The 19,946-nt window shown below is 43.2% G+C and overlaps 1 protein-coding gene across 1 annotated transcript in view; it reads left to right on the top strand.

The window, feature by feature from the left end:
• The window catches only part of ripor1 (RHO family interacting cell polarization regulator 1), a 38,545-nt gene that overhangs the window by 16,281 nt on the left and 2,318 nt on the right, over positions 1–19,946 (top strand). Inside the window, exons 2-21 of the mRNA XM_070831304.1 lie at positions 36–159; positions 1,304–1,456; positions 2,260–2,338; positions 2,956–2,979; positions 3,335–3,388; positions 4,340–4,489; positions 4,603–4,666; positions 6,151–6,194; positions 6,293–6,418; positions 6,703–6,851; positions 8,158–8,290; positions 12,755–12,880; positions 13,764–13,927; positions 14,072–14,771; positions 16,804–16,943; positions 17,700–17,820; positions 18,569–18,704; positions 19,113–19,274; positions 19,386–19,544; positions 19,639–19,835. Coding sequence (XP_070687405.1) covers positions 36–159; positions 1,304–1,456; positions 2,260–2,338; positions 2,956–2,979; positions 3,335–3,388; positions 4,340–4,489; positions 4,603–4,666; positions 6,151–6,194; positions 6,293–6,418; positions 6,703–6,851; positions 8,158–8,290; positions 12,755–12,880; positions 13,764–13,927; positions 14,072–14,771; positions 16,804–16,943; positions 17,700–17,820; positions 18,569–18,704; positions 19,113–19,274; positions 19,386–19,544; positions 19,639–19,835 — 3,005 coding nt within the window. The remainder of the gene's footprint in view (positions 1–35; positions 160–1,303; positions 1,457–2,259; positions 2,339–2,955; positions 2,980–3,334; positions 3,389–4,339; positions 4,490–4,602; positions 4,667–6,150; positions 6,195–6,292; positions 6,419–6,702; positions 6,852–8,157; positions 8,291–12,754; positions 12,881–13,763; positions 13,928–14,071; positions 14,772–16,803; positions 16,944–17,699; positions 17,821–18,568; positions 18,705–19,112; positions 19,275–19,385; positions 19,545–19,638; positions 19,836–19,946) is intronic.

Below are 19,946 nucleotides of genomic sequence, written 5' to 3'. Positions count from 1 at the left end.
CATTCTACTGATGCTTCTTCTCCTCTGCTCTTCAGGGAGTCCATCCCGAACTCTCTCCACCATGTCGTTGTCTGTTCGCCCAGTCAAACGCCTCACCTCCAGATCCATCACTAGAAGCCAGAGCTTCACTGGAGTCAACACTTACGACAAGCCCTACAGGTACACACACACACACACACACACACACACACACACACACACACGAATACATAAAGCGGGGAAGTACACACTTGACAGGACGTCCTGTCAGGTGGAACTCAAACTGACAGTGTGTGACAGAGTGTGTGTGTGTTTATGCAGGATAGAAATAGACCAACATGGGATTTTTTTTGTCTGATTTGGATTATTCCAATTTAACTTGGATTATTCTAATTTAACTTTTAGATAATCTATGCTTCTACTAAAATACAGTGAATACATTTTAACCTGTTTCTCCTACAAATGATGCTGTTCAGTTATGTTGTCTTCTGTTACTGTTGAGAAATAATCACTGAGATTATGGATTTGGGATTACACCCATGGGAGATTTTTGCTTGCTTGCCACAGAACGGCTTCATTCAGATGATTACAGCTGTAGGGAAAGGCGGTACTTGTTTTCATTCTCTATTATTTAGCTCCTGTGTGTTAACACGCCAAGCTCGTGTTGGCTGTGACATGGCTGACAGTCAGTGTTGTTTACGTCATGACTTTGAGCTCACAAACATTCCCAGCTGACTGAAATTATTAGAGACCATTTGATTGAAGCCAACAGGATTAAGTATTCTGTAGAGTTTGGAGCGGTTTCAATTTATCTGAATGAGATTGTTGTTGATTCACTCATTGAGGTAAATGTGTTTGCAGATGGGAGGTTTTTTTCACAAATCATATTTAAACAAATTTGTAATGTTCCTAAGAATCTGTTTCAATGAGACAAAGAGACAAACATCAGCTGAATTTGTACACATGCATGTACGTGTATTCTGTTACATCTCCTATGTAGTGTATGAATATCCCTGTTACATAACTATGCTGTACTAGCACACATTTTTTTCTTTTCTAGACTGCTACATTCATTTATTTCTAACTCTTCCACACTGGTCCACACTTGTTCAATGTGTGCTGAGATATGCTCCTGTCCAAAAGAGGCTGGACAGGATGAGTGGTGACTGTATATGAAAAGTGTCTTGAGATAGTGTTTGTTATGAATTGGTGCTATATGAATAAAAAATCATAGCATAGCGTGATAAGTTAGTAAGCTGGTGTAATAACGGGTGATGGGGGTGTCCGGAGGTTATTTGAGGATGATGTTGACCTGCTGTTACAGGAACCTCTCAGTGTTCAGCACTCCAGGTCTCAGCAGGAAGCCCAGCAGAGCCAGCAGGATGTTCACCATGTCTGCGAAGTCCAACCCACCACCTAAAGTTCCTCAACCAGAGCGACTGGATCAGGTCTATGAGGCACTGAAGAAAGGCCTTCAGTGAGTGTATACACACACAAATAGCAACTCTAAGCTTTATCTGTCCTTGACGGAGCAGTAGTGACTGATATTTCTGCACTCCCGTCGTCCCACGGGCCGTGCTCCTACATTGTGCTACTATAGCAGAGCATGCGGCTACCTGACCCTGTCCAACAGTGTGTCATTTGTTGAACCTATATTCCAAATTATCATACTATTGCGCCACGGTCAGCTTGTAAGGGTAGAAAAACAGTGAGTGTCCATTTGTAGGAAGCGGTAAATTGCTGGCAAGCAGCACAGTGGGATAGCCAGCAGTGAGGGACGGTCAGGTAGTGCAGAGGGCAAATTCAGCTAATGTTCTCCAAACTTGTGCACGGAAAAAACATCACACTTCAAGCGTGTGTGTGCACGTGTGAAAAATTAAACTAGGTGTGACAAACATGTTAGTTACCTGGAATCAAAGTAAAAAGTAGACATGGTCAGATGTCAGATGTGTGGACACGAGCAGCCTGAGGAGGCCTTGGTGCGTCTGTTACTGAGACTGGGAGGCAGTCGCCTTTACTAACTGCTGCGTTTGGATGGAAAACCAACTGTGAGCTTCTTAAATCTGCCCCTGACAAGTAAACCCCCCCAGATTAGAATAAAATCACTAATAAAAACTAAACAAAAATAAAACATGTTTAAACAATAAAAACTAAACTGAAGCAAACAACCCCACTCTGCAGACTGACTGAGATTAACTGGTTAGAAACCAAAATTAAGAATAGAAATGAAAACCAATAAGAAATACCAAAATGTAATACCTGTGGTGTCTTCTCTTTCAGCTCTTATCTGCAGGTTCATCAGATGGACTTGGGCAGCCTCAGCAGACAGATGAAAGAATCAAAGAGGAACTCCAGACTGGTATGTTATCACATGGTACTGTTTGCCTCAGCACTTCAGTAGAATAGGGAAAACAGTTCCTTAACACAATTTTCTGTCTAATGTCTAATCCGTCTCGTGACTTCTGGGGGTCAGTGTGTGTCAGTGTGTCCCTGAATGCACTTGCTGGCAGAAATTTCTAAATGGTTTCTTGGTGTTGCGCATTCTTGACATCTTTATAACTTTGGTTTGAAAAATGAAAATGTTCTGACAATAGGAAGAGTGTGTGTCGTATTGTACTGCCACTTAATCAAGTGAAACATTCACTCAGTAGAGTGCAGATCTTCACCAGGTGATTCCTGCTTTGATTAACCATAACCTAACCATGACCTAACCATGACCTAACCATGACCTAACCATAACCTAACCATGACCTAACCATGACCTAACCATGACCTAACCATGACCTAAACCTAGAACCATTGTAAGCTTTGCAAGATATTTATTTCACTTCTTAATTTCATAAGAATATCTTTCATTAATTATCTGCCATTTGATATTTTTATGATTAGCCCCCCCACACACAAACACACAACCCCCTCCATGCTCACGAGATAAGGCTGAGAGACTGATTAACTTGATATTTTCTTCGTCCTCAGGGTTTCCTCTATGAACTGGACAAGGTAAGCTACTGTCAGTTCTTAACTCAGCTGCACAGAGAATTTGCTTCATATTCAATATTTCTAATTTAGCCATATGATCATATCATTGCAAGAAGCCTCTTGTTTTAAATGGCTGTTTATGCTTCCTCCATGTTTACTTGCTATCTGGATAAATTCAGTGGAATTTACATTTTCACATCAGTACAACAGAACCTAGAATGATGTAGTTGTGCATTATGTGCTGTAGAAAGGTAGATTAAATGTATGATGCTCAGTACATCACAGGGAGCCTGTGCTTTTAGTGGGCTGAGCCTGGAAATAGTTTAGTCTGTGTCGACTAGTAGGAATGAATGTTATTCTGTGCTCCCTCTGACAGCAAGTGAAGGTGACTGAGAGGTACATAAGACGACTGGAGTTTCACCTCAGCAAGGTAAGAAGACCATGATCACTATCATTGTGTGCTTTTCTATATCAGAGAGACAATACAACCAGTCCAGCACATTTTGTTCACAGAAATGTACATTAATGAATTCTTATTAGACTGGTTGCTTAAATGCATGTTGATTTTCTGTTTTTTTTTTTTTTTTTTACTGCACCAGAGTCCCAGTTAGCAATACCATATACTGTGTGTCAGCTGTTGCAGATGCTTGACCATGAGCATTTTTATCAGCCAGTTTTCAAGTAACACGATGCAGCTTACAGAGGTCAAAATTAGAAATATTAGTGACTGAAGTGAAGCAAACACTCAAAGGTGTAGTTGTGCTGGGCTGTACGGTCAAGAGTCTTACATTTTATGTGCTGCATAATACAAATGTATTTGACCAAATGGCCTGAAGGATGCGTTTGGGTCTACCTATGCACTGTACATGTGCTGTATCATTAAGTACCAGAGAGAAGCAGCCACAGCTGGCAACTAGCTGCTGAACATAGTGGATCATGTAGCAGCTGAAGAGGCAGCTGTTTTTCTCAGGAGTCGGTGGTTGGTTGGTGGTGACCCAACCAGAAGTAAAAGGAAAGTGAATATTTGACTCCACTTGAATACAATAGTACACTGTGTCTGCTGGATGTATGAGTAGCTGTTTGCTTCACCATAACATCTTTATGAAATTATAAAAGTGGGGAAATGGAGACAGGCAGACCTAATGATGAAGAAATGGTTCTAACAGTGTACTTTGTGCACAGTGTTGAATATGCTTTTTAAAAAGCTGAGTGTTCTCCTGTTATCTACAGACTGTCAACAGTGCTTCCTGAGACACCTCCTCCTGTCAGTTCCTGTTCAATACTGACTTACATTATCAGCTTTCTACTTGCTATCAGGCCACTTTCCTCTTTGCATGGAGAGAAAGATGAAGTGTATAGCTTCTGTCCCCTCTTCACCCAGATTGAGGAGCTATATGAAGCCTACTGCCTACAGAGGAGACTCAGGGACGGAGCCAACAAGATGGTGAAGGCTTACACTGCCTCCCCAGGCAGTAAGGAGGCCAGGGAGAGTTTAGCAGAAGCCAATAAAGGATACAAAGAGTACACAGAGGTATGATAAGTATGGGAATACATTAAAGAGTGTTATAACAGAGATCATTTATTAACAACAGCTGTTTGGTAGAAGTGAATAAATGTTAGTGTCCTCTCTGATCCTCTCTGTAGAACATGTGTGTATTGGAGAGCGAGCTGGAGAATCAGCTGGGGGAGTTCCACATTAAGATGAAGGGTAAGAAGGAAATAGTGAACTCATCTGTCTTAACTCCTCCTTCCTCTTGTCCTCCATTTATTCTCCTCTCCCTTTTCATTCTCTTCCTGAACTTGATGTTTTCTACATTTTTTTCAAACATGACATGGAACAGTACTCACCAAGCAGAACCAACGACACACTCCACTACCCAGAGTGACTGGGAGGATTACATAATTCAAATATCTTTTAATGTAGCATATTTTTTTATGAATTCTTGCCATGATGTCAATTCAGTCTTCTTTGCATGCAGCATCTCTGAACTCATAGTTTCTTATTATGAGAAGATTACTTCTACCCTAAATGATTTGGCTGTTATGGGCCAGTGTTCTGCAGCTACTGTCTGCTCTGGATGAATAGTCTTGAACACTTATTCGATGACTACTGAACAAACATGGCTGCTATAGATCAATCAAATGCGGAGGCTTCTAAAATCCAGTGTACTGAAAACTCAAGTTGTTTCGACTACTTACCTAACCCTTCTTATTGAGAAGCTACAGTTTGGGGTCCAAACAGCGTGGTGTTGGAGCCCAATTGTACTTTTGTGGATTTTTATTATCCAATGTACAAATATGAAATTTGCAAGATAGACAGTAGGGGAAGAAGACCTACTAGCTACAAAATAATTCATGTCAACTGTAGGGGGGGCGCTAACTCATGCTTAGAATACTTTATGTCCTCCTGCTCCTTGTATGGGTACCACCCATTTCCACTTGTCATTTTATTTTTTGGTGATTTCATAAAACATTTGATACCCTCTAGCCTTTGTCCATATATATCACCAATAGGCTCTCTAACTGACACCAAATTTGGCAAATGTCCTTATTGTGCTCATCACATACTGTACCAGGTTTGTTCCAAATGTCATAGTAGGAGCATGGTAACATCTTTTGTTAGTAGTCTCACAGAAGTCCATATATACAACGTTTATACCCTCCAATGGTCTGTAGTTGACAAGTACATTCAACATGGCAAAGCTAACCCCCCCCCCACGGGGCTGCCAGCGGGAAATACAGAGAGACAGAGGAAAGATGCTGTATGACGAATGACTCAAAAATCATATTCAAAGCCATAACTTCAAATCTTTAGACACAGATATTAAACACTCTGATGTCATCCAATGTGACATAAGCTTTCTGAGGATTGTACATACATCTGCTAAGAAATCAGTCGCTTCAGAGCTTTCTGGAGAACCATCATATTTTCAGGTTTTCTTTAGTATCAAAGTAATAGCATGCTATTAATGCCACAAACTTGACACTCCATAGCAGCTCTTTTTTCACAGTCTTTTGTGTTTTCACAAACTCTCACAAGAGCAGCACTGGCCAAAAAACAGTAGGTTATTTCGACCACGATTATCACCAGGGTTAAAAGCAGGTAGTGTGAAAATCACCCCACCTCCCACAGACAGAAGTGCAGCAAAATGGGAAGCTGATGGGTTACATCTGTTTCTACTTGTCTCTCAGGTCTGGCTGGATTTGCTAGATTGTGTGCTGGTGATCAGTATGAGGTTAGTAACACCCCCCCACACACACACACACACATACACACACACACACGTATCTAATAATTACCAAATAATTACATACTTTGTTTATGTGTGTTCAGATCTTCATGAAGTATGGTCGGCAGCGGTGGAAGCTCCGAGGCAGAGTAGAGATCAATGCCAAACAGGCGTGGGACAGCGAAGACATGGTGTTTCTGCCGCTCATCAACGAGTTTCTTTCTGTGAAGGTAAGTCCCTCCCAATATCTTCTGTCGATCTCTTTTCATTACTTTGGTTTTATTGGGTTTCTGCTTAGTTCTGATTGGTCAAAGAAGGCATTGTAATCTTCCACTGTTTGTGTTCTTACTTCTCTGATGCTTTAAATGAAGCACACTGATTAGCACACTAGGGACATTAATGTTATTACTTATTCAGACGTAGTTTGACAGTGTGTAGGTATTAACCTGAATGACCGACAGGGAGTGGCCTGTTGAATATTGATAGTGTGATCAAACTTTCTGTGTTCTCCAAGGTGACGGAGCTGAAGAGCCTAGCCAATCACGTGGTGGTAGGAAGTGTTTCTTGCGAGACGAAGGACCTGTTTGCTGCACTACCCCAGATGGTTGCTGTGGATATTAATGACCTTGGGACAATTAAGCTAAGTCTCGAGGTCACGTGGAGGTAAGTTTTGCCAACCTTGCTGACTGTGTTGTATGGAAAATTTGATTGGTTTAAAGTATAGAATTAATCACTATTCATCCACCAATACAATCTGAGAGCCAGCATGATATTTACCTTGGTAATCAATCAAAAGAGATAACACCTGAATTCCCTTTGAAAATAGAAAGGAATCAGATATATGAAGTTACTGAAAACCACGACAACCACTTGATATTTGAAGCATTTATAACTATTATTGCTTACAAAGAATGGCACAGTGTTGACAGAGACAGTTGGGAGTTGGAGTTGGCAGGGGAAACGTGCAGCAGACAAAAGAATGAGTGGAAGCAGATGTAAAAAGCAGTGCTACATTTAGAATCGGTTTGGTTAGGGAAGCCATTTGTAACCACTGAATTCTCCTGGTTAGTAAAAAGGAAGTGTACTTCTGTGTCTGGTGGCCATCGAGTAGGCTGAGTGATGTCAGAAGATAGCATTACAGCTGCAGAGGAGTGGATTCATGAAAATCAACAGGCAGAATTGTGCTAATGTTACAAAAGGAAAAGAATGAGCACTTCACACCTGGGATGGAGAGGAAAAGGAACTCTGGGGTCCAGGAAGAAATCCACCATTGCATCCCCATAGATTTCCCAGTAAAGTTTTCAGAAGCATTGTCTAACCAATCAGTGGTCGTGCTCATGGTAGCAGTGTTTGTTTGTCAGCAGGAGTTGAGATGAAAGTCCAGGATGAGACGTGGAAATGGCAGTGCTTGCTGCCCTACTGCTGTTATACAAGCCTGGGAGATCTTTGGAAAAGATCTCATACAGTCACTTGTGAATCCATCCCTTCTTCTGCTCCCTTCAAGGAGACTTTGATGGTCATTAAATACCAGTCTCTTGTCTGTATTCTTGTCTCTGTGGTGGCTATGGCTCAGCAGTAGAACCATTAATTGGGAGATTGGAGGTTCGATTCCCAGCTCCTCCTGTCCGTCAAAGTATCCTTGGGCACTATAGTGAACCCCCAAAGCTTTGGCATGAGTGTGTGAATGGTTAGTGATGAGCAGAGCACCTTGCATGTTAGTCCCTGCCATCAGTGCATGAATGTCAATGTGTAAAGGGCTTTAAGTGGTCAAAAAGGGCTTCAGCCCATTTACCATTTACTATCGGTGCCTCTGATCTCTGCAGACACACACACACTAAATGTGTGAACAGACTGTGAACTGTGTTAGGATTTTGGCCAAGCCAAAGTATTGCTGAAATATTATATTAAATGTATATTTTGTCTTTTGTTTCTGTCCTCCCTTTCCTCCATTCTTTTTTTCCTTTGTCAGTCCATTTGATAAAGATGACCAGGGATCAGTGGCAAGCACTGTCAGCAAAGCTCCAACTGCCAGTAAGAGATTCTCAACAATCTTCAACCAGAGTCCCCCTGACACGCCAACTTTACGTGAACAAGCCTTCTACGTAAGTGTTTCCATATTCTAGTTGCCTCTCTTTTACTCTCTCTCCAGATTAATATTTCACTGATGCAGAGGAATGACCAGATCTCTGTTGGAGACTGGGCATTTAGTTTGGCCTTTTAGCAGAGTTTTTTTGTCATTTCTGATTGAAGTTAATTGATATGAAAACACCTAGAGAATCAAATTGATTTCTCATCAAAGAACTTCACGTGTGTGGAATTGGCCGTTGTATACTTGCAGAGAAAACAACACAGTTGTTATCTCGTGGTTTAGAACTACTAGTGGGGAGGGAGCGCCAGTACCTAACTGCTCCGCTGCTTTTTGTTCCACCTGCTGCTTCTTTGACGTGCAGTCTCTGCCTCGGACTCTGACAAGGCGGCAGCACTGGCCACTGCTTGACATCTTCAGAGACACTCTTAGCCAGAGCTGTTCCTGTAGTGACAACTCACCAACAAGACCACCTACGGCAGTAAGTCATAAAGGAGTAACCCCCTCCCCCCAGAGACTGAGGGAGCACAGAACCCATACTGACAGTGATAGTGCAGAACCATAGACTGTATACAAAGATGGACGACACATTTCCATTTCCTCCCAATGTTCAGAAATGAAGCCAAAATATCTTGGGTATGGGTGCTGCCATCTTGCTTTGGGAAGGTCATTTGGAGCCAGAGTTTGCACTGTAGTGATCAGGGTTGGAGCCGCGGTATCAGGGTCCCACCCACAAACCCACCTGGCTCAATCAGGAGCACTGCAGAACAACTCAAGCGATCAATCAGTCAATCAATCAGTCGATGACGATCCACAGCAGTGATCCATGGAATCCAGAGAACCACTGCCAGGGCGAACCGCAGCCACAATCCACGAGAACCTGAGAGATGAGAAAAGCACAAAATGGCTCTGGGGGAAGAAACCAAGTTAGTAACAGACATTACACTCATTTATTGGTTTGAAACAGATGATCATTGTTAACGGTAGAGTAAAACCAAACTTGGACATACATTAATGACAAAAACCATCTTTGGGAAAAATGTATTTGACGTGACCTTGATTTTTTTTTTGGCCCATGTCCCTCCGCTAACAAGGGGCTGGTGTATGACCTATACTGCAGCCAGCCAGCACGGGGCAATCTAAATAATTTGGCCTCACTTTTGGGAATCTGTCAGGCCATCCATCTTCATATACAGTCTCTCTGTAGAACATTAGAGACCTAAAACAGTAGTCTCCATTTGTTTGTCCATGGAGCCTGTAGGGCAATTAGAACCTCCCAATAGAACCTTTCCAGTACTTTTAGCCTTTTTAGTACATTTCTCATGGTAAACTTTGGAGAATCATGGACCTATAACTCTGTACATTAACACGTGATGTAAGTTAAGACCACGTAAAACCTGTGAGGCTATAATCTGCCAACCTCACCCCCTACCCATCCCAGTCAGCACTGTGTCAGTAAAGGGCCAGACAGCCCAGCCCGGCCCCAGACCCCATTGCCCTTATCTGATAGGAGCGATCCCATCTGCACTTGCAGAAAAGGAGAATGATTGTGACAATAGTACTCTCAACCCAATAAGTAATGTTTATGTGTAGACGGAAAAAAGGATGTAATCATCATCATCAATAGCAACCACAGTAACACAACCACTATTGTAATCTAAAGAAGGAATAATGAGACAAAATGAAACAAAATGAAATGTGTGTGTATGTATGAGTCTGTATGTGTGTGTGTTTGGGTTGTGTGTATGTATTATGCATGTTTTTTAAGGTTCCAGCTCTTTAAATTGCTGATTTGCTGCTTTTTGCAGTTTTATGTCATTGTAAACTGAATACGAATGGGCCCTGGCTTGCTGGTCAGGCCAAACAATACACTTGAAAATGTCACCTTGGGAAACCTTGGCAGACATTCAATTGCTAAACCAATCATGGAGCAATCGAGAAAATAACCTGATTAATTGAAAATGAAACCAATTGTTAGTACAGGTCTGTAATACAAAATTCTGTGTCCCTAAAGGGTGTAATGTTGTATGTATTCTGAGAGGAGGGTCAACTAATGGTTGATATTCAGCCACTCACATTCAATCACTCTGAACTGCTGTTTGTCAGTGCCTGGTAGTAGAACAAGAAGTTTGGTTTATCCAGTCTCAGTGGAGTCTTAATGAATAATGGTGGTTTATTACAACTTGGGTCCAATTCTCATGATTTTGGCCATCAGTAATGATAAAACTGTACTCACCAAGGTAATTGCTGAGATCTGGAAATTTGGCAACATTGATAAAAAGTTTGTCAAGAAGCATCAGCAGCCAGACAGTCACAGTTAAAAAAAACAAACCTTTTTTAACTTGTTTGGAAGAGATAAAAAATGAAATTATTTCCAAAAACTGTCTACTTTTCTTACTAACAGTCAGAGTTTACAGACCCTCTCGCTGCTTCTGCTTACACACACTGTACCGCTGTGTACCAACCATGGTTTTCCGAGGCACACCTGTGTACAGTTTTGGGTCCTTGAGTCAAGATTGTTTTGTCAAACTATACTTCTGCTGTTATAAATTATTATGGGAAATGCCTTTAAAAGCCAGGACTTTGTCCATATGTCTATAAGAGCCTGGTATGACATGTCATCCAATGAAGAAATTCATGGTGTCCCTCTCTGTACGCCTGAAAAGTGATGGAAGTAGTTGTATGAGGAATGACAAAACTTTAAACCAAACCTCTTTTCACACCTTGTTTATGTCCACCTTACCAGCCACAATGCAAAGAGATTGTTAGATTGTCTGTTTAATTGTTGTTTTCAATAGGATAAAATTTTGGCACATCGATCAACTTATTTATTACCTTATTTTCAGTTGTTGGTCTGGGTACCGTGTTCATGATCAGTTCAGTATGCTGCAACATCTGCAACAACCAGAGTGGTGATTTGTTACTGGACTTCTGTGTTAGCCATGGATTGGCCATAGCAAACACCATGTAAGTGCATAGAATTTCTCATGCATCCCGGTGTAGGTTGTGAACATGGAATCAGAGTGGACCATGTTCAAAGCCTCCATGGCAGATGCGGCTGTTAGGAGCTGGGGCCAGAGGGTTGTCAGTGCTGGTCGAGGCGGCAACCTAAGAACCAGCAGGTAGACACTGGCAATGAGGAAGGCCTTCAGGCTGAAGAAGAGGCATTTTGGGCCTGGCTCACACTGGGGTCTCCTGAAGCAGCAGACCAGTACTGGAGGGCCAGAAGGCTTGTAGCTTCGATGGTAGCTAAAGCGAAAACGCGGGTGTGGGAGGAGTTCTGGGAGGCTATGGAGAAGGACTTTCGGGTGTCCCCAAGGAAGTTCTGGCAAATCGTCCAGAGGCTCAGGAAGGGAAAGCAGGGCTTGCGTCAGGCTATGTTCAGCTGGGCAGGAGAACTGCTGAACTAGACTGGGGATATCTTGGGGTGGAAGAAGCACTTTGAGGAACTCCTGAGGTCTCAGAGGTAGTTAAGACAGATACATTGTTGAGCTGTCCTGGTTGACACGCTTCTTCAATGTTGCATGGAGGTCGAGGACAGTACCTGTGGAAAGGCAGACCCAGGTGGTGGTCCCCATTTTCCAGGATCCCGTCCTGATCATGGAACAGTGGACCAGCTCTTTACCTTGGTGGGGTTGTCCTGTCCAGTCTACTCCCATCCATGTGTTTTTTGGACTTGGAGAAGGCCCTCTGTGAATCCTGTGGGGGATACTGTGGGAGTATGGGGCACCGAGTTCATTGCTACAAGCCATCCGGTCACAAGATAACCAAAGCGAGAGCTTTGTTTGCATTCGTGTTAAACATGTTCCCAGTGTGTGTTGGACTCTGCCAAGGTCATCCCTTGTCACCTATACTGTTTGTGACATTCATGGACAGGATCTCAAGGCACAGCCTTGAGGAGAGCATCCAGTTTGGGAACCTCAGAATTGCATGCATTTTGCAGACGATGTGGTTCTGTTGGCTTCTTCAGCAGCATGTTCTGTGGTGGTTTGCAGCCGAGTGTGAAACGGTCGGAATGAGAGCATAAAGGCTGGAAGCAGGATGAAGTGGCTCTGTCCAAAGTCAAAGATACACCTATCAAGACCTCTAATGCTCAGTAATGAACACATTGCATCTCATTTGTTTAATTCGTGTATAACATACATACAAGACCATTTGTGGGTTTAGAAGGAGTTCTGTGCTGTGAACTCTTTCTTTGTGATCAACTGGGCACAGTGACTGTCCATGGCTTCCTGACGTTATGTGTAGAGACCAAACCCAAAGCCTGTGCTTACCGAGTGGATGGACAGACAGTTGCTGGTCAAGTTGGTTCCAGCAACTCAACGATGACTTATCTCCTCAAACATTTTGTTTACCATGTGGAAGACAATGCTGTGACCAGAATGTGTCCACCACTGCTTAATCAAACCTGTATATACATGCACATATCCAACTCCATTTTTATCCCTGCAGCCTTTTACACTGTCCTCTTCACTTTTAGAACATGCTCCGCCGCAATGATGAGTTAGATAACGGGACAGCATGGTCTAATTCATCTGAATCCTCTGATGACTCCTCCAGTCCTCAGATGTCTGTAGGGGGGGCACGCAACTCTCCATATCAAAAGGTAACACAAAACACACACAACATGCTGTCTGTCATGTTGTCTGCTGTTCTGATTGGAATATTATTATTCTATCTAGTGCTTTTCTCTGCTTATCATTGTATCATTATCTTTGTTCATGTTTGGGCTGTAAGCTAGAACAACTGTGAAAAGGACACTTGGAAATATAACTAGTTTTCCTGCTTAAACCTATAGATGCCTTTCAATGTCTTTGCATGCTCCTCAGTCATAGTGACCCATGCGGTCGTCCATTGTAGCTAGGCTAACTAAACAGCACCTTGTATGTGTCTACATTGTATTTCTGTTGCATCTAACAAAGAAATGAGATTTCATCACAGCACAGGCAGTACTGGTAAAATGACCACACCTTGTAGCTATACCAGCTACTGACAGGCCATGGTAGGGCTGAACAATATGGGAAAACAATCCTTTTTTTTTTTTTTAGACTAATGTTGTGATTGTGATTCAGTATGGGATTTTTCAGAGTTCCTTATCCTCTGTATATTCAGATTAAATCAACATATAATCTTGGCCTTTGACACTAAAGTCACCTCTTTGCAAATGTTCCATGGAGCGTAGGGCAGGGTGTGTGCACATAATCCACGGAGCCAGCTGGTACTGACCATCTGCTTAGTTAGATTGTGTAACATACCTGTCTAGCAGGAGGCCACTGCTCTGCTTTCCTTTTCCATCCCCTTTCTCTTTTTCCATTACAGTTAAGTTCCCATTTTAGTAATCTTCTGTTCTGTGTTGCTTACAATCCCCATACAATGACTGACAACGTTGTGGTGTTTGGCTAAAAAGAGCTATGAAGTCATTTGCTACGTAGTTAGTGTATTGAGCTGACTCTGAGTCTGGGTGCATCCATGTCTCTCTCGCTCTCTAGGCGGTGGTGGTGACACCAGACATCCAACCAGCTGTAACAGGAAATTCCTCCCCTCAGCCTGACATCTCATTTTGCCTCAGAGACGACTCCTCCTCAACTCCAAACTCTGTCCACAAAGTCAGTGAAGTTCCCAACATATCCAAACACCAAGCAGGGAGTAACAGGTAGTGTTTGATTTTGGTTTATATGCTTGTTTGCTGGCCATTCTCATTTTTTAAATGTTTATAAATCCCATTTGTTGAATGACTACTTGCTAGTGCAGGTGAATGCCTGGTATATAGCTCTCTCATGTACAGTCTGATTTACAGGGAAGAGGAGGGGACAGTCACTGTAATGACTAAATCTGACAGCGAAGAAGAGGATGCTGGGAAACAGTCTTCTATAGCACCAGCGGATGGGATGATGAGCAACAGCCACGCCTCACGCAGCTACTCGCGCTCTCTGAGCCACATCAGTGAAAGCAGTGCTGATGGCGTCGTGTTGATGGACAGGTCAGCTGGTGAATCAGGGGAATTGATGTCTTTGGCCTCTGGGCTCTCCATCAACGACATTGAAATGGAGATGCAGAGCAGAACTCCTGAGCCCCCCAGCTCTGCTCCCACAGACAATGACCCGTCACCACACAAACAGAACACAACAGCAGATGATGTCACAGGTCACACACACTGGAACAAACAGGGTGCATCCAGCTCTGTGGTCACATCCCCCTCCTCCAGGACTGAAGGAGTGGATGGTAGCACATCACAAATGAACTCACACCCACACCTTGTGAGCCACACACTCCAAGAGAGCGGAGATGTCACGTATGTAGCCCGGCGGGTGTCGGTGGAGGAGGAGATGCCAGATGCAGGAGAAGATTGTCTGTCCAGTGAGGGTGACGGTCTGGTGGACAGTGGAGTGGAGGATGCCCTGGTGGCTGTAGTTTCTTCCCTGGATGATTACAGAGGACAATTCCCTGAGTTACAACTACTGGAACAAGAGCTGAAGCTGCTGCAGGTTACACTGAAGGTGAGGATGAAGCATGTGTGAGAAACAAGAGAAGCTGCTTCCAGAGGTGGGTGGAGTAGCCAAAAACTGTACTGGTGCCACCAGTTGTAAATTCTTTGGCTGGGAGGCTCTGTAACATATATATCTATATCTATATCTATATCTATATATATATATCTATATATATCTATATATATATAGAGAGAGAGAGAGAGAGAGAGAGAGAGAGAGAGAGAGAGAGAGAGAGAGAGAGAGAGAGAGAGAGAGAGAGAGAGAGAGAGAGAGAGAGAATAGGAGAAAAAACAGAATTTGAAAGCAATAAAGGTATAAAGCAAAAAAGATATAGAGAACTACGAATGTAAAAGCAATAACAGGTGCATATAAAATTAGCACTCCTATTGCATATGCACCTTTATTATTTCAGAGATAAAATAGGCGCATAAACCAACAATTATCACATATTGTATACAATATACAATATATATAAGTATATACAGTTAATACAGTCACATCATTCCTTTGAATATTTACATTACAACAGGAAGGAGCAGTGTCAGCCTAACACAGCAGGTCAACACTGTCTGCTCTGTGGTCTGTTAATATTAGCTGCTAGCACTAATCTGCAGCTTCAGACATTGTTCTGCTATGAAGAGAGTTGTGACGGCTGCGTTAGGATAAAAGAGAACCAGCAGACGAGGGATCACAAGTCCACCAGCCTTTTAGCGTGATGGGCAGTCATGTATTGAAATAATAAATAGAAATAGTGCGATGAATTCTTCCAAATGTAACAGAGTTAGGACACCCCTTTAAATGTTCAGTTCTTTATTAAGGAATGTTCACATATCGATGTCTAATCTTGCTTTTATTTGTCTCTGGAAAAGAAAGTGATTTAATTGCAGATAAACAACAAAAATGTACCTTGTTTTACTCAAACAAAAATGTGTATTCTAACTGAGGAAAAGGTTAGGACACCCTACCCCCTAATAGCTAGTGCTACCCCCTTTGGCTGAAATAACTTCAGTGAGACGCTTCTTGTAGCCATCTACCAGTCTCTGACATCGGTCTGAGGAAAGTTTGCCCCACTCAGAATTCTTTCAGCTGAGATGTTTGAGGGGTTTCTTGCATGTAGCTACGGCCCGTTTCAAGTCACCCCACAGCATCTCAATGGGATTAAGATCTGGGCTTTGACTCGGCCATTCCAGGACTCTCCATTTCTTAGTTTTCAGCCAGTCCTTGGTGGATTTACTGGTATGTTTGGGGTCATTGTCATGTTGCAGGGTCCAGTTCTGCTTTAGCTTGAATGTTTTTACAGATGGTCTCACATGTTCCTCAAGCACCCTCTGATACAAGGTAGAAGAATCTTAGGGGTTTTGGAGACTTCTTTTAGCATCTTGCGGTCTGCTCTCGAGGTGAATTTGCTTGGACGGCCAGACCTGGGCATGTTACCAGTTGTTTTGAACGTCCTTCATTTGTAGACTATTTTCTGGACACCTGTGTGTGATTTTAGCCATTTTAAGTGGGAATAAATGTGGGGGGGTCCTAATTTATTCCTCACCAGAAATTTCATTTTTTTAAATTACATTTTACAGAGTTTTAAAAAGTCTTTTCTTCAGTTTTAGTTGTTTAGTTATATTACTTGAATCTCTCAGTATTGTTAAAATTCATATTAAATATCCATATGTCCAAATGTGTTCCTAAAAAACACACAGGCTTTCATAGGGTGTCCTAATTTTTTCACATGACTGTATGTCATCAGATATCAGCATCAGCCTCAATGCAAATATTGTTCACAAACGTACAGATTCTTTGTATGTACATGTACATTGTATTTTGGTCTGTCCTGTCAGTGACAACTGTGTGTTACCAATGTTTGATATTAAGGTGGAACCAGGGTTGTGCAGTGTGCCTCTGACTGTGTGTAACTGTGTGTGCATCTCTGCAGGCACAGTATGTTCATACACAGACCTGCATATGTATCTGGACTCTTGTGCGCATCTTAACACATACCTGAATGTTGGCCTATGTCATGATTACGTACCTTGTGTGTGTGTAGGGTGGTAAGCATAGCCGTTCCCCCAGTGTGGTCAGCCTCACAGTGGAAACAGCTCTGGGCAGCTTTGACTTTCTCAACGCTTCTGACTGGGAGGAGGAGGAGGAGGAGGAGAGGGGCGACAAGAGGAGTAGAAATGGAAGGTCGGTGCTGACAAATGAACTTTTAAAAACAGTGGAAACACTGAAACCCAACCAATTCCTTTTTACTAATGTTGTAATTTTGTCATTGTTCCAAAGATCTGTGATTTAACAAAACCACGTAGAGGTGACACATGGAGCCACTAGCTCTTCATCAGTCAGCAAACAAATGAAATGGCCTTAACATTACTGTCAGAATATAGCAAATATCATATGAATAACTGGTGCTATGCTTATTGCACGAATGTGTGCAGTAAAAGAAAAAAAGTGTTCAATGTGTGCAGATAGTGATAGTGAGCAGTGGACCTCAGGAACATTAACCTCCTCTTCCTGAACAGTCTCATTGTTGTTGTAGCATCTTGCTGCCATCTAGTGGTGTAATGGAGCATCGCTGCAGCACAAGCACAATGGTCTGCTGACACTGGTCTTTACAGATGGGACAATATGTGAGCAGGCTGGAAACAGTCCAAACTTCCTCTAGAGAACACAGCAACATTAAAATATGACTTGACGAGGAAGTACTCCACTATTTTTCTCTCAGTGTAGATTTGGATACGTACATCCCACGAACATTCCTCCTTAGTGTGTGCAGTCATATTCACCTTTGTACTATTTTCTCTCACATGGCTGTTGACGTTGTTGATAATGTGTTAACCTGAACTGACTCGATGTGTGCTAGCACACAGTCCGGTCAACAGAGTAAATGCAAACCTCACATAGCACCATGAATGTCTGAAAGTTCTTCCTGTGTTTGTGTAGGTCTCTGCAGGACAGAGGCTGGGACATCCCCTCCTCCCCGACCTCCTCCCTCTCCACAGGCTGCACCGCTCTAGACTGCTCCCTGGTGGTCCACCTGAACAACTGCAGCACACAGCTGTTGGTAGGACAACACTCCTCAAGTCATTTCCCACTTTCAGATAGAGGTCTCCAGGTGCCACACCACAGGGCCAGCTGTGGCCAGGGATAGAGTGGGTCATCCATTAATCAGAAGGTTGCGGTTCGATCCCCGGTTCCTATGAGTCAGCGTGTCGAAGACACTGAACCCCAGCTTGCTCCTGAAGCAGCTTCAGTGTGTGAATGTGTGTGAAATAACAGTCTCCTCCAGCTTAGATTCCTGAATGGGTGAATGAGGATGTAAAGGTGCTTTGAGTAGTGGAAAAGACTAGAAAGTACAAATACAGACCATTTTCATGCCTTTTTCACATTGTTACCTTGAAGTCAGTCTGTCTAGGTTCCATCTTTGCTTATGCTAATCTATCTTGGACATAAGCAGCATCATAAAGATGGTTAGAGGACAGAAGTAATTATCACTTAATTATCAGGATTTGTCACTTACACAGTTCATGCATTCATAGTTTGTTTCACCACTATAGTAACTGAAAAGTAGTGTCGAAACACAACATGAGGCAGTGAAGGCTGTTATCATTGTGGAGATTGATTGTTGTATTAGTGAAGGTGGATAGAGTGTTAGATGGGTCACGTCTAACAGATCATCGTTATCGTTAACTCTGCCTCATATCTCTGTTATTAGAGGCGCACCACATGGGTGTCAGAGCTGTTATAGTGTAGATGGCTGTACACATTTGTGCCTGCTTTGTGTAAAGTGACACGTGGCATTCTGACTCTAGCGCCTGGGTACGTTTGGTCCTCTGCGCTGCGGAGAGATGTACGCCTTGGACAGACTGCTGAGAGAGGCTCGAACCCTCGCAATCATCCGACGCATCACCAAGGACAACCCAAGAGGCCTGAGACAGCCCGCTGAGGGTAAGCTCTTGTATCTGTAAGTCTGTCTGAGCGTTACTTCCAGAAGCAGAAGAGCCAGGATCATCACCCCCCAGTGGTGTCACACAGACACTTTAATACCTCTTTTTCATCAAGCCTTTGATGTGTTTCCAATGATGGTTGGCCAGAATTGGATAAAACTGATAAGACATAGAGTGTGCTTAAATGCACATTAGTATTCCAGTTTTGAGCCTTAATCTGGTTCTGATGTTTCCATGGAGCATGAGGGGAACGTGGTTACTGATGTCTGATGCACATGATTCAGCAGCTTCCAGGTTTCTGATCACCTGTGTGCAGCTGAGTCTTGGTTTCCTACATCATGTTCTGTACCAACAAAGAATGTTCACAGACCTGGACAATTCAGTCTGACCCATCTTCTCTCTTTCACAGTGATACCACCGCTGGACATGTGCCTGGGTGCTGTGTCACTATGGCAACAGTGTGTAGGGCAGGGCAGTGTGTACAGCATCTCTGCTGAGAGCTTCCTGGTTACACTGTCCACAGTCTACTCCAGCGTAGTGCCTGAGAAGGCCAGCAGCATTGCAGATACAGGTACAACAACGTGTGTGTGTGTGTGTGTGTGTGTGTGTGTGTGTGTGTGCACAGAACATGCTGCGAGTACATGTGTGCGTCTGCCATGTTAACACCTGTGTGTCCGTCCAGTGTTCCTGTGTCTGGCTGAGCGAGTGCTGGATCAAAGGTTGCCACGACGAGACAGCAACAGAGACAAAGTGATGGTTACGCTGTTCCAGCTGTGGAGTTACTTAGAAGCCAACAGCATCGGTGACATGGGAACACACATCGCTGAACTGGCAGAAGAAGGTATCACACACACACACACACACACATATATATAGAAATTATACACACACAAAGCTGAATGTGACAATAATCAGTGCTAACATCCCTCCAACAGTGTGGCTGGTGCAGAGCCTGGCGTCATGTGACCAGGATGTGATCGTGCATGCTCTGCGACATCCTGTAGAGTGCAGCCTGAGGAGAGAAGGACTTCATGCTGTGGCCAAATTATTGAAAGACCCGCGGGGCAAAGTGTCAGCCTCCGCCAGCTCTGTGCTGAGGAGCCTGGGTGCCCAGCCCAGACAGAGGGAGCAGGTGAGAGGACACCACAGTGTGTATGTCCAGCATGGACGTGTGAACACTATGTTTCAAACACTCATACGCTCAACTCTTGCTAAAAAGAGAGCATCTTTTAAAAATGCTTTC

The sequence above is a fragment of the Pempheris klunzingeri genome, chromosome 5 (assembly GCF_042242105.1).
Source record: "Pempheris klunzingeri isolate RE-2024b chromosome 5, fPemKlu1.hap1, whole genome shotgun sequence".
In the NCBI taxonomy this organism is placed as follows: domain Eukaryota; kingdom Metazoa; phylum Chordata; class Actinopteri; order Acropomatiformes; family Pempheridae; genus Pempheris; species Pempheris klunzingeri.
Note: the sequence above shows the minus strand (reverse complement) of the source record. Positions and strands in the feature narration are given on the sequence as shown.